The sequence below is a fragment of the Kryptolebias marmoratus genome, linkage group LG9 (genome assembly GCF_001649575.2).
Source record: "Kryptolebias marmoratus isolate JLee-2015 linkage group LG9, ASM164957v2, whole genome shotgun sequence".
NCBI lineage: Eukaryota > Metazoa > Chordata > Actinopteri > Cyprinodontiformes > Rivulidae > Kryptolebias > Kryptolebias marmoratus.
Genome location: NC_051438.1, coordinates 5,677,605 through 5,690,774, shown reverse-complemented (window position 1 = coordinate 5,690,774; position 13,170 = coordinate 5,677,605). Strand labels below are relative to the sequence as shown.

Genomic DNA, 13,170 nt, shown 5'->3' with positions numbered 1-13,170 from the left:
GGGGGAGGGGGGGGGAGAGCTCCACAGAAACGGAGGGGAGGAGAAACAGAGCTCCTCAGAACCACCGAGGAGACACAGGAAGAGGTTCTGGGTTCGAACCGTCCGGAGACCAGAGCCCGTCCAACACGCCCCTCCCACCGGTCCCAGGACGGGTCGGGACCCAGCGGGCCGGAGAGCTCCGACAGACCCGGGTCTGGAGAAGTCCGGGCGGCGGAGGACGCAGCAGGAGGAACCGGGCCGAAGGAAGAAACTTTGGTCCCTTGAGGCTGAGCTCAGCACCTGTCCACAGAACCGGGTTCCGCTTCCTGGCGATGGACTCCTGAAGTCAGCATGAGTTCAGAACTCCTTTAGAACCAGCTAATCCAAACTTTTTTTTTCCTCCTGTTTTTCCTTCTGGACCCATCTGATGGGACAGGAGGACTAAAGACATGAACCGGGACAGAGGAGCAGGACCGGACGGGATCCAGGCCGTCATAAGCCGGGACAGAACCGCAGCAGGACCTGTGGCGGACCTGGTCCAGCCCCCAATGAGCCGGGACAGAGCGGTTCTTCAGGTTCCGAACTGCGCGGACGGACTGCAGACCCTGGTGGGTCCGGACAATGGGGACATGCTGGACTCAGCCGGTACCGGGGACAAGCGGATCTTCTCCGGCTCGGTGTCCGGAGGCAGAGAGGCTCAGGCCGGGGAGAACCATTCGGAACCTCCGCCGACAAACCCGGTGTTAGTCCCGCAACAACAGGTAGGGGTCCGAACCTCCTGGAGGTTCTGAGGAGCATGACGGTCCACACAGAGACCCGGGCCTAGTTTTAAACATCTCTTAGACTTTCAGGACCCCCTCTCAGGCCTGACAGGTGAGGGGGTCTGAACCTGGTTCCGGTCTCAGTTATTTGGTTTTACATGAAAACAAACCGGGCCTCACACCGGGTCCGGTCCGTTTAGATGTGGTTCTGCACAGTCTGGACTGAGTCAAACAGATAGATTTATTAATGATCATCTGATTTTACAGAATCAGAATAAATCAGCTGAAGTCAAGAAAAGTTTCTGAAGAAATAAATGTCTGATGTTTGTTAGGGAAGAAATCAATCGAAAAATAAAAACGTTCAGGGAAGACAATTAAAAAAACGTGTTTCATAAAAACTGTCCGATGTCTTAGCCTTGATGTAAATAATAATAATAATAATAATAATAATAATAATAATAATAATAATAATAATAATAATAAAGGTTTTATGTCTGAAATGTTTGATGGTTTTTATTTAATTAAATCAAAGAAATGAAAAACTTCTTATTTTGTTAAAATAAATAAATAAATAAAATGTCTTCCGGCTTTATTTTCATATTAAAATAATCCAGAACTCCAGATGAATTAATTAAGATTGAATTATTGTTTTAGTTTCAACATTAAGTGATCTAAAAACCTTCTGATCCTCAGCAGGAATCCAGACCGCCTGGACCCACTTTACTGTTTCACTGTAGCTTTACACCTTTTATTGTTATTATTATTATTATTATTATTATTATTATTATTATTATTATTATTATTATTATTATTATTATTAATAATAATAATAATAATAATAATAATAATAATAATAATAATAATAATAATGATAATAATAATAATAATAATAATAATAATAATAATAATAATAATAATAATAATAATAATAAATGGACTGAAAATATTGTGCAGAAAAGACTCAAAATGAATAAATGAATAACTAAATGAATGAATGTTTGGACCGGTGGACAAACGGCTCTGTAACCCGGACGTCTCTTGGTCTCCAGGGTCTCCCCGGACACCGAACCACGTCCTTCTCGGTTCTGGACATCCTGGACCCGAACAAGTTCACGAGCCGCCGGCAGCAGCAGCTCATGAGCCTCCGGGGGGAGAGGAGCGAGGAGGCCGGCAGGAGCTGCTGCGGGGCAGACGACTACCAGAGCAGTAAGTGGGACCGAACCGAACCGAACCGAACCGAGCCGAGCCTGAAGGTTCTGCTCTGAGGTCAGCAGTTTTTACAGGGTCAGCTTCCGGTGAAATCTGGGTTTAGGCTTTTTATCTAAAGCATTTGTTTGGTTTGGCTTTTAATTTTATAACACATTAATTCATTTATTCATTCATTCATTCGTTCGTTCATTCATTCATTCATTCATTCATTCATTCAGGATCGAAACGCTCCGGTCGTTTCAGGACATTTCAATTTTCCTCGAGGCCCCGTCTAATTCCTGGCGTGGTGTTTCAGTGTGAAACAGGAGGAACCAGAACCGGGTTAGAGCGGGAACGGGTCAGAACCGTGGCGGGAAACTACCGGAAGAGTCCAGCTCAGAGTCTGAAGTGTTTTTATTTATTTATTTAACCAAAAATAGAAATTAAAACTCCATAAATCATCTGACAAAAAAATTTAAAAATCTACACTAAACTAAAAAAATCCAGTTGGAGTTTAGTTAAACATAGTGTGTGTGTGCGTGTGTGTGTGTGTGTGTGTGTGTGTGTGTGTGTCTGAGTTATTTCCGTCTGGTTTTTATTTTTCTGTTTGATTTTCTTTTTTATTATTTGGATTTAGTTTTACTCAATTATTTATAGTCTGACTTTTTTAAAATAAAAGGTTCTTTATTTTCAAACAGAACTGTATTTTCATATATATATTTTTCCACATCTTCAACCATCAGAAACAACCAAACAAAAAAATCAAACAATAAGTTTAGTTCCATATTTTATGTTCTGATGCATAATTTGTTTCTTTACTTTCTGATTGTTCTGTGGGAACATTAGAAATGATTTGTTTTGATCAGGTTTTACTTTGAGCTGTTTCAGAATAAATCTCTTATTTATTCCTAATTTTCTGTTTTGTTTCCAAACTGCAGCTTGATTTAAAGATTCTGATTCTGGCGTCAAACAAAATGATTCTGATGAACGATGGAGAAGAAACCAGATTTAATGTTTGAGCTTTTGACAGAATATTTTACTGACAGAGACTCACAACGCACAATCTATTTATCTCAAAGTGACGTCTTGTAAGATCAGAGTGAAGGGTTGAATTTATTAGAGCTGAACACCTGTAAAAAAAACCACCTGTAAATAATTCAGGTTAGTTCTCTTAATATTTTAATTGATTTATTTTTAATATGGCTGAAAATTCAGAACAAGTCGTCTCTGTTTAGAATATTTCATTTCTTGTTTTTTCCTGAATCAGAGAAACGGAGACACAAACTCATTTTGACTGTTTTTGTTTTTGTTTTTCCTTCAGATTTTAAATCTGATCGGCCTCCTGCAGTGGGACTTTTACTGGGGGGGTCAGAGGTCAGAGGGTAAAAATCAGAAGGAGATTTTTATATAATTTTAGAGTATTAAAAAAACAAACAATGGTTCCATTTTTTTATATTCATCCTCAGTCTACACATTTATTTATTTGCTTGTTTATTCATTCATTCATTCATTCGTGGAGCTGCAGCCTGAAGGCCTTTCTGCAGTAGCAGATGAATAATTCCAGCTGAAAGCAGCAGAAATGATCACGTCTCAGTAACACGCAGAGGGAAGTGGTCAAGGTTCTGAACCATCAGGACCCAGGAAGGACGGAGAACGAGTCTGGACCGTCTCCAGGTTCCATGCAGACGCTCGGATCATTTGCTGCAAAACAGAAATACAAAAATATGTATATATAAATAAATGATTCTGAAGTAAAACGATGAAACGCAACAAAAATTCTCATGGTTTTTTTTTTCTGTTAAACACCAAACTAAAATCCTCCTGAAACTCAGAGATCCAGAACCAAATGTGATCCAGATCCGGGGTTTTGGGTTCAGTTAGCAGTCAGAGCCATCGTGTGTGAACGGGGCTTCACCTCCAACTACCAGAACTCTCTGGTTCCTCAGCAGGGTGGTTCCACTTTCCTCGGCGTGTTAATGAGACGTGATGTGAAGGTGGGAGCGCCAAGAATCAGGTTCTGATCCGAACTGATCGAGTGGATCAGAACTCTGGAAACATGTCAGAACCGGTTCAAGTCTCCAGAACATGTTGGCTCCAGACAGAGAACAACGTTCTGCTTTATTTCAAACAGATTTATCTGAGCCTTTAAAACAATGAAATCGTTTCAGAAAAAGAAACTAAAACAAAACAAAGTTCTGTCAAATATTCAAATAATCAAAAAATATAAAACTAAAACAAGAAAAAAAAATTCTAAAGATGTTCAGAATAAATAAATAATAAAAACATTCCTGATAGAAACATTAACATCACATTAATGTTTCTTTTTACTCTTTTTAAGAACAATCTTATATTTCTTGTACATTTTGTCTGATCAGGGTCAGAATTATGCATACATGTCCAAATACAGCAACAATTTGTAGCAAAAATTTTCACCCCCTTAGTAATCTTTCTGTTTCGTTGCCTTAAAACATGAAACTAAATTAGATTTTTATTTTGTTTAAAATAAATAATTTCACAAAAAAACTTCTAAATACTTAACTTAAGTGAGGAGAAATAACTTGTTTTAAATAATTAAAAATATATTAAAGTTGAAAAGTAGTACGTGCTTATGTATCCACCCCCTGTGTCTCCACCTGCTGCAGCAGCTCCACCATCAGGTCTCTGTCTCTGTGGTCTTGGTCCATCTAACCTGGACTTTCTGTTCGTTCTTCAGGACCAAACTGCTGCAGCTCCTTCAGGTTGGACGGCTGCTGCTTGTGTCCAACAGAGATTCTCAGTTGGACTGAGGTCTGGACTTTGATTGGATCATCCAGGACCTTTAACTGGTTCTCCTTAAACCAGTGGAGTGTTCTTCAGCAGAGGGTTTAGGCTCATTGTCCTGCTGGAAGGTGGACTTCTGTCCCAGTCTCAGATCTCTGGAAGACTCAAACAGATTTCACTCAATAATTTCTATATATTCTGAACATCCAGTTTTCCTTTAACTAAGTCTGCCACCTCCATGCTTCACTGTAGGGATGGTGTTCTTCTAGTGGTCCTATGGACAGGTCCTCCCAGCTCCATCAGGGTTGTCTTTGTCCTCCTGGATGTTTCTCTGATTAATGTCCTCCTCCCCTCCTCTGTGGGTTCTGTTAGTCGACCCTCTCTTGGCAGGTTTGCTGTGGCAGCTTCATCTTTTTATTTGCTAATAATGGATTTAATGGAGCTCTGTGGGACGTTCAGAGTTCTGGGATAGTTTTTATAACCCAACCCTGATCTGTTCTTCTCCACAACTTAGTCTCTGAGCTGTGTGGAGAGTTCCTTGGTCTTCATGATATGTCTTGCTTGGTTGTAGCCCTTTTACTTAGAACTCCAGTCTAACGCCTCTATCAGAACAGGTGGATAAATACTGAGATCATCTGACTCTTAGATCTCATTGAACTCATGTTGATGGAGATGAAGGCTGAACAAAGCAAAGGGGGTGAATACATATGCACACATACCTTGTCTTTCTTCCTTTAGAATGATTTAAAATAAATCGATTTAACCCCATTTAACTTTATTAACTTGGAGTATTTTGTAGATCACTTAAAACCTAAATTCTGACAAAGTTGGGCTGTTAAATAGAAATAAAAACTAAATTCAATGATTTGCAAATATAAACCCAAATTTTATTTATAATGGAACACAGTAAACAAGTTAAATATTTAATCTAAGAAGTTGTGCCATTTATAGGAAAAAAAACAATAAGATAATATTGAATTTAATGACAGGAACACGTCTGAACAAAGTGGGATGATCTGGCCTTTAAACTGAGCACAGATTGTCCAATCAGGTTGAGGGCGGGGCATAGGGAAGGCCATTCCTTAGGGTTGGCTGATTTATCCAATGGGAAATCAGTTTTTAATGTTTTATCCAATCAGAAACCAGAAATCATTGTCCTGTTGGACACCACTGTGTCTAAGTTTTAATCGAATAGGTCGGGAGTCTTCAACCTGCGGCTCTGGGGCCACATTTGGCTCCTTGTGGCTTTGACTAAAAGTAATTTAGAAATTAAAAAAAATATTAATATTTATAATAATAAAGAAAGAGCTAGCTTTAGCAGTTTTTTGTTTGTTTAAATTTATGTAAATATGTGAGAGAACGATATTATCAAGCTAGTCTTTGGTGCCTGTTCGGGCCCCTTCAGACAGAAAGCAGCGCGCGCTGCGGTGGCAGAGAGGCGCGCGGAGTTCAGGCCTGGCGGCAGCAGGTTTCCACGCACGGCCTCCATGTTGCTGTGAGGCTGAGCGGAGCGACAGCTGGGCTCAGCCTCACAGCAGGAACCAGGAAAAACACGAAGCAAATGAAACCTCCGCCGTGTGTCGGAACCAGGCTGCCGGCGGAGCGGCTCCGCGCGCTGCGCACAACTTCAAATGATTTCAACTTCGGCGTAAATCTGCGGACCACGTGCACACTAACGGGTTTTAGGGGCGCGCGCAGAGCGGCCTTTATTAGGTCTTTCTTAAAATAAAACTTTATTTAAAAATTAGATACACACATTCCTCTACACACATCACAGACCAAAACACAACCCGCCACGCAATAAAGAAAAACAAGAAAAGTAGATATTTAGACAGTAAAATAAAATAAAATGAAGTCAATTAAGGTTTTATTTATTTTATAAAGCTTTTATCAGAGGAAATAAGTGACAAATATTCATCAATCTAGTCACAGTTTTAATGTTGACTAATAATTTATTAGGACATCCTTTGTTATTTCAGAGGAATACTTATGTTAAAAATCATACATAAGTATAGCATAAATACTCACAGGTCTGGCATTTAAATTTGATCAAGGGGATAAATTAGTAAAATTTAATATTTTCTATTTTGTTTACACAAAAATATTACAAATAATTTCAACAATCTGTTGTAAATTGTTGGTTTCATAATGTAACCAATGATAGTTTTAAATTTGTACTATTGATACAACACATTCTGCTTTGTGTTATTTATATTTTTCAGTTCATTTTGCGGCTTTGGACAATTTTTTTTTTGTGGCAGAAAAAGCAAAAATGGCTCCTTTGAGTCTGCAGGTTTAGAGTCCTGGTCCAACTGCTGAGGCAGTCAGTCCTTCATTTACCACAGCATGATAACGTTCTGCATGGTCTCACACAATATCTCCGACCTGTTCTTATTCACACTCTGACTTCAGAAATATTTAGTTAATTGCAGCAGCTGGTGATAAACCACTTGTTGAGGGTGCTGTCACTTGGTATTTACATGACCTCTTGTTGTGTGTGTATGTGTATGTGTTTTAGAGGAGGCCTTTTTGTACAGAAGCCCAGATGAGGAGGACTACCACAGGTCTGGGACCCCAGACTCCGAGGCTCCAGATGGACCCTACAGCAGCGAGGAGAGCAGCTCGGCCCTTCCCACCAACGGAGACAGAGAGTTGGGCCCCCACAGCCACCCAGACTCCAACAGAGACACCAAGAGCCGCAGCGGGAGCCCCACAGCTCAGATCAGCAGCGGCCAGAGCAATGGGGGCCCGGGAGCCAAACCTAAGAGGAAACGCTCTGGTTCCGACTCAAAGTCGGGAAAGCCCCGCAGGGCTCGGACTGCCTTCACCTACGAACAGCTGGTGGCGCTGGAGAACAAGTTCAAGTCCACACGGTACCTGTCAGTGTGTGAGCGCCTCAACCTGGCCCTGTCCCTGTCCCTCACCGAGACCCAGGTCAAGATCTGGTTCCAGAACCGTCGGACCAAGTGGAAGAAGCAGAACCCCGGGGCTGACACCTCTGCCCCCACCGGAGCAGGAGGAGGAGGGGGCAGCGGGGCAGGGGGAGGATCAGGAGGGGGCCTGGGAGGCCTCAGTCCTCTCAGCCCGTCCCCCCCAGTCAGCGGGCACCTGGCCATGCACGCTGGCTACGCGGGCCACCATCACCCCCCCACAGGGAGCCTGGTCCAGCTGCCGTTCCTGACAGCCAGCCACGTCCTATCTCCATTTATGCTGGGGACACAGAGTTACGCTGCCCCTGCCTTCTACAGCACTCATCTGTAGACCCCCGCCCAGCCAGACCCGGGAGACTTCAGGTCCTCATATTTACAGACAGTTTGGAGCTCATTGTTCTGAAGAGGAAGTGTGAGAAGCTCATTTCTTCTTCTTCCTGTTTGATTAAAGTCCGTCTAAACACTGAATGTTTCTTTATAATGTAAGAATCTGTCGTGTCAGTCAGCTGTGATTGTTTCTCTTAGTTATTCAGTTTGTTGGACCGATCCACTCCTCAGCCCAACACGCTGTGTTTTCATAGAAAAAAAATGTTGACATTAAACAGAGAAAATCCCTTTGAAATGGTTCTGGTTCATATCAAATGTTCTAAACAGGTGGGGGACATCAACCCCTTATTCGTCAGATGAGGAGGAAGGTTGAAGCCCGATTGAATCACCTGTTTGAGCTCTGATTGGTTCTTATTTAAACACGTCATCAGTCAGTCACTGAGCTGGCTCTCAGACTCAGAAGTTTGATGTTTTCTGTGCTTCTCACTGAGATTGTTTTATCAAAATCTTTAAAAAGTGAAGCCGCAGGAAATGTGACGTGAAACTTTTCTAAAAGTGGGTTTAAATCTAAAACAAATGATTTCATTCAGCTCATATCACAAAAAAATCCATTTTTATAAAAACAGGTTTACAAATGGGGGGGTTAGGGTTAGGGTGTATTTCAAAGATTCAGCTCAACTTTTCTGTCCTGTTAAATCAAGCAGAAGGTATTTGGTTTTCTTGTGTTGGGTCTACCAGAGATGAGGACAGACAAAAGGAGAGAGGAGGTGAAAAGACAAATATCAGACTGAGACATCCATTGTTTGAGTGTTGGGACTTTAAAGCCATCAGATAGAACATGTAACTTTCCAAACACCCCCCTCCCCCCAAACGTGTCAGTCACTTGATCGAATGTTGGTTCAAAGAGCACCAAACGTGACAAAAACTAATAGGTGTAAAAAAAAATATTCAAACAAACTTTAATACAAAAGGAGATTTAAAGATGAAACCTTAAAAATATATGGGATCCCTGTCCAAAACAAACCTCCAGACAGGAGAAGACCTAAAACCTTAGAGTCAAAGGAAAGCCTCTCTGTCTCAGTGAGATTTCTTCAGTATGTTTTAGGGAACACAACATCCTGTTATTTTGGTGAGACTGATTTCCAGGGACTGGACTCTTTCCTACTCGGGAATTGGCCAGGGAGACAGACATCAGGCGGGTGTGGGGATACTCACAAGCCCCCAGCTGAGTGCCTGAGTGTTGGAGTTTTCCCTGGTTAAAGAGAGGGTCGCCTCTCTGTGGCTTCAAGCTGCAGGAGGGAAGGATCTGACTGTTGTTTGTGCTCATGGCCAAACAGGAGTTCAGGTTACTTGGCCTTCTTGGAGTCTCCATATGGTCCTGGAAGGGGTGCCATCTGGGGATTCTGTTCTGGGAAACTTCAGTGCCCAAGTAGGCAATGGCAGAGTCACCTGAAGGGGGGTGATTGGGAGGAGCAACCACCCACATCTGAATCTGAGCGGTTGTTTGTTGTTAGACTTCTGTGCTCAGAATGGGCTGTTCATCATGAACACCATGTTCGAGCATAGGGTGGTCCATAAGTGTACTTGGTTCCAGGCACCTTAGGCCAAAGGTTGCTGAAAGATTTTGTAATTGTTTCATCAGGCCCTATGTCTTTGACACTTGGATAAAAAGAGGGACACAGTTGTCAGCTGATTACCACCTGGCCACTATTTGACGAATTATAAAAGGAACGCAGGCCTTTTTCCATTGGTTCAGGTGGGGAACTGCAAACCCAGACTGGAGATATTGTTGGATGGTGAAATAAAAACTTTGAGGATGAGTTGTCATGTCCACCTTTGAGAAGGCAGATTTTGAGGAATCAGGGTACAACAAGTTCATTAGCTTGGCAGAGGTCACCGAGGTAGATAGAAAGCTCCTCGATGGCAGGGCACCAGGAGTGGATGAGATTCAAGCCCCCATCCTGAGCAGCACAGGGCAGAGAAATGACTCCTTTAACAAAAAGAAACCTCCAGTATAATCAGAAACAGGATGGGGAAGCAAAGTAAATGAAATACACTGAGCAAAGGTTCTGCTCCTTTTGTCCTATGTTTCTCTAAATGGGTCAGAAATCAGAAAAACAGTCTGTTCTTTTCAAACCAGATCCAAAACTTCTGCCAATCCTTCCGACCTTTAGATGGAGGGTTTCCCTTTTCTCCCATGCCACCCGATCAGAACCCAGGTCCTCCCCTGTTTCTGAACAGAGATGATACCTGAACATACCTGTCGTTTTGGGTTCTCCATGTAAACACCAACAGAACCAAGACCATTCCCCTGTCCATTAGCTTCTCTGAATGCTTCACCCTGAACGTCACAGTTTTTGTTGTTCTGTAGTCCTGTTCAGAAACGATTCTGATGGTTTCAGCATGAGCACTCAGACCGGTCTGCACGTCTGCTTCAGGGCACTAAGCACCTTCCCCTGGTGGTCATTATTAGACATTTCTGAACCTTCTGAACAGAAGGAGGCTGCAGTTTAACAGCTGAGGGGTTTTATCATGCAGAACAAATTAATGAAGGTAATTAATGAGTTGCCTTGTGGGAAATGTAGAATGTAATGTTTAAGATTAAATCAAAATCCAAACATTTTCTTTTTATTGTGTTGTGAATTACTGAACTTTAATTGTAAATAAGCAACATTTTTTGCAGTGGAAAGGTGTGAACTGTCCTGTTTGTCTCACTGAAAACCAAAACTTTTCTGAATGTTTTATTAAATTTAATGAGATATTTATTGGCCCATGTTTATGTTTATTCTTCATTTCTTGGTTTCACACTTTGTCTCAATGATCCTGATTAAAACTTAGAAAAACAACACAGACAGCAACACAACAATGAATGGAGATGGAAGAGGAGGAGGAGCAGTCTTCTTCAGGTATGATTCTAACACATTTATTTTAAACCCAGCGTCTTCACCATCCCCACAATACAAGATCAATAAACAAAATCATCAGGAAAAAAAAAGATAAAAAAGTACAAATAGACTCAATACAATACAGACATAAAGGCAATATTAACTTAATATTTAGTCAGTAATTTCTCACAACATTAAGCCTTCTGCTTTTCTATCAAACCAGCTGCTTTTAAAAATAGTGCTGTGAAGCTTCCTTCAGTTATCTGAATCTGAAAAACAGATCAGATAAACACCTCTGATGGTTCTAGACACTGAACGTCGGCTTCAGCAGACTGAAACCTGCTCCGAACATCTAGACCACATCTGGAGGGGAGTTTTACCAAACATCAGGAGACACATCGAGCCCAATGGATGTCAGTGCAGAGCATAGTTAAACTGGTTGGAGAACTTGTCGTGTTTTCTCCGGTCAGCTTTACTCATCACCTGAGCCACTCTGCGCATGGAGCTCCTGGTGGAGACAGGACAAAAAGATCATTAACTCCAGTTTAACCAGTTACACACACACACACACACACACTCTGAGTGGTGTTCACATACTTGTTGAAAACTTTTTTCTCCAGCCTGGAGCGTGATGTGTTGCTGCTCTGCTTCAGATCACTCAGGTTGGGATACTTCTTCTTCTTCCCTTTCCTTTTCTTCCCCGACACCCGATCGGAACCAAGGTCCTCACCCGTTGCAGCTTCAATGTCACGCATTAGCTCAGCATCACGCCAGTCTGCGACACAGGGACAGTCCTGTCACTGCGGGGAGGCCTCCTGTTTTACAGTTTTCTTCAGCAGAAGGAGAGGTAAGCGAACACTTTTATATTCACCTTATGCAAAGTGAGCAATGGGGAACTTTGTATAACAGGCTGTCAGGAAGATTGAAGCTCTTAAATATCCCAACATTTGTCAGTTCAATAAAGGTTTGTAAGAGTACTGAGCACCCTCTGCACTGAGCATACCACAGAGAGCAATCTAAAAAAATGAGGGGAGGAGGTCCAGAGGTCATCTAACCCGTAAGATCATAAACCGTTAAATCCAAAACCTCTTCCCTCTTCAAAACTACAAAACTCTGATCCAAGCCCAGACCACCACAGGACTCTGATCCAATGGAAGCATGTATAAAGTGAAGAGTATTGGTCCAAGCACCAAACTCTGAGGAACTCCATGACTAACCCAGACCAACTGTATTACATATTGTTACTAAACTGAATTAAAAGCCTAGACCCTCACTTTTGACATCAACTTTTGGACTTCTTGTATTTCTTTGTGCAGCCTGGCAACCCCAGAGAATGTTCCTACCACCACCATGCTTAAAAGTGGGTACAATGTTCCTAGAGTCACTGGTTGTCGTGGCCGATTCAAGTATATTTTTAACTCATCTGACCATTAAATGTTCCTTCAGAATGAATAAACCCTAACCCTAACCTGATGAGCATGCAAGAATGGATTTGAACTTACCTAAAAAAAATGTTGAAGAAATGCTTCCTGTTTCCAACTGTGTGAAACGTTAAAAGTAAAGGACCAGCTTCTGAATGAAAACAAAGACTGTAAACTCTTAGATGTTGACAGAGAAGCTTGGTCTGTGGTTATATTTTCACTATCTGCAGTCATTATACCTTGAGAGTTGGACAAAAAGCAATTTGACTGAGAAGTGTAATGAAGTAATTACAGCTGATAAGGTAAATGAGCTCACACGGCTCAGTTTGTGTCCTGCTGGCTAATTTGGATCTTATTGTGGCTTTAATGAAAAGTGTAATGTCATAATGTTGGCTGTAAGGCAGAGTAATGACGATCTAAACGAAGAGAAGCCTCCGGTTAATGATGGACGACAGAGGAATCAGAGATAAACCTGCAGTCATTCAAAGTAATTACACTGTGATGGTGATGGACTCTCTGCTCTGTCAAAACACTGACCCCAGCTAAGCTTGTGTGAGTGTGGGTAGTCATGAGCTGGGATGACCCTGGATCTGACTGGACCTTCAACCATCCCTCAGCACACACACTCACTCAGAAGGGCTGTAATTGAAAGGCAGCTGGTGTATTTAAGAGTCATTACTGCTGAAAGAGGAGCAGCTGCACTCACACTCACTTTCTGTGTGTGTGTGTCCTCTGTAAAACTACAGAAAAAGAATAAAGAAAACAAAATAAAGAAAATAAATACAGAACAAATAAAGACAGGGGAAGCAGGTCCTTTGGCTGGAATCAGTGTTGCAGCAGGGCTCTTTTCTCCCTCATCACCTCTCAGCTGATGCAGCTGGGGTCTGTGTGTGTGTGTGTGTGTTGGGGGGTATAGGGG

General features: G+C 42.0%; 2 protein-coding genes across 4 annotated transcripts in view; one reads left to right on the top strand and one right to left on the bottom strand.

Annotated features, from left to right (window-relative positions):
- Window positions 1-71: 71 nt before the first annotated feature.
- On the top strand, window positions 72-10,708 carry nkx1.2lb (NK1 transcription factor related 2-like,b). Its single transcript, XM_017423098.3, has 3 exons — window positions 72-740; window positions 1,790-1,946; window positions 7,207-10,708. The coding sequence occupies exons 1-3, from the start codon at window positions 429-431 to the stop codon at window positions 7,947-7,949; spliced, it is 1,212 nt and encodes a 403-aa protein (XP_017278587.1). The 5' UTR covers window positions 72-428; the 3' UTR covers window positions 7,950-10,708.
- Window positions 10,709-10,852: 144 nt separating this feature from the next.
- Window positions 10,853-13,170, bottom strand: part of uvssa (UV-stimulated scaffold protein A) — a 40,697-nt gene continuing 38,379 nt past the window's right edge. For all 3 annotated transcript variants that reach the window (XM_017423143.3, XM_017423144.3, XM_025007398.2), the window contains exons 14-15: window positions 11,428-11,605; window positions 10,853-11,338 (exon numbers count right to left, since the gene is read on the bottom strand). In XM_017423143.3, coding sequence (XP_017278632.1) covers window positions 11,245-11,338; window positions 11,428-11,605 — 272 coding nt within the window. In that variant the 3' untranslated portion in view covers window positions 10,853-11,244. The remainder of the gene's footprint in view (window positions 11,339-11,427; window positions 11,606-13,170) is intronic.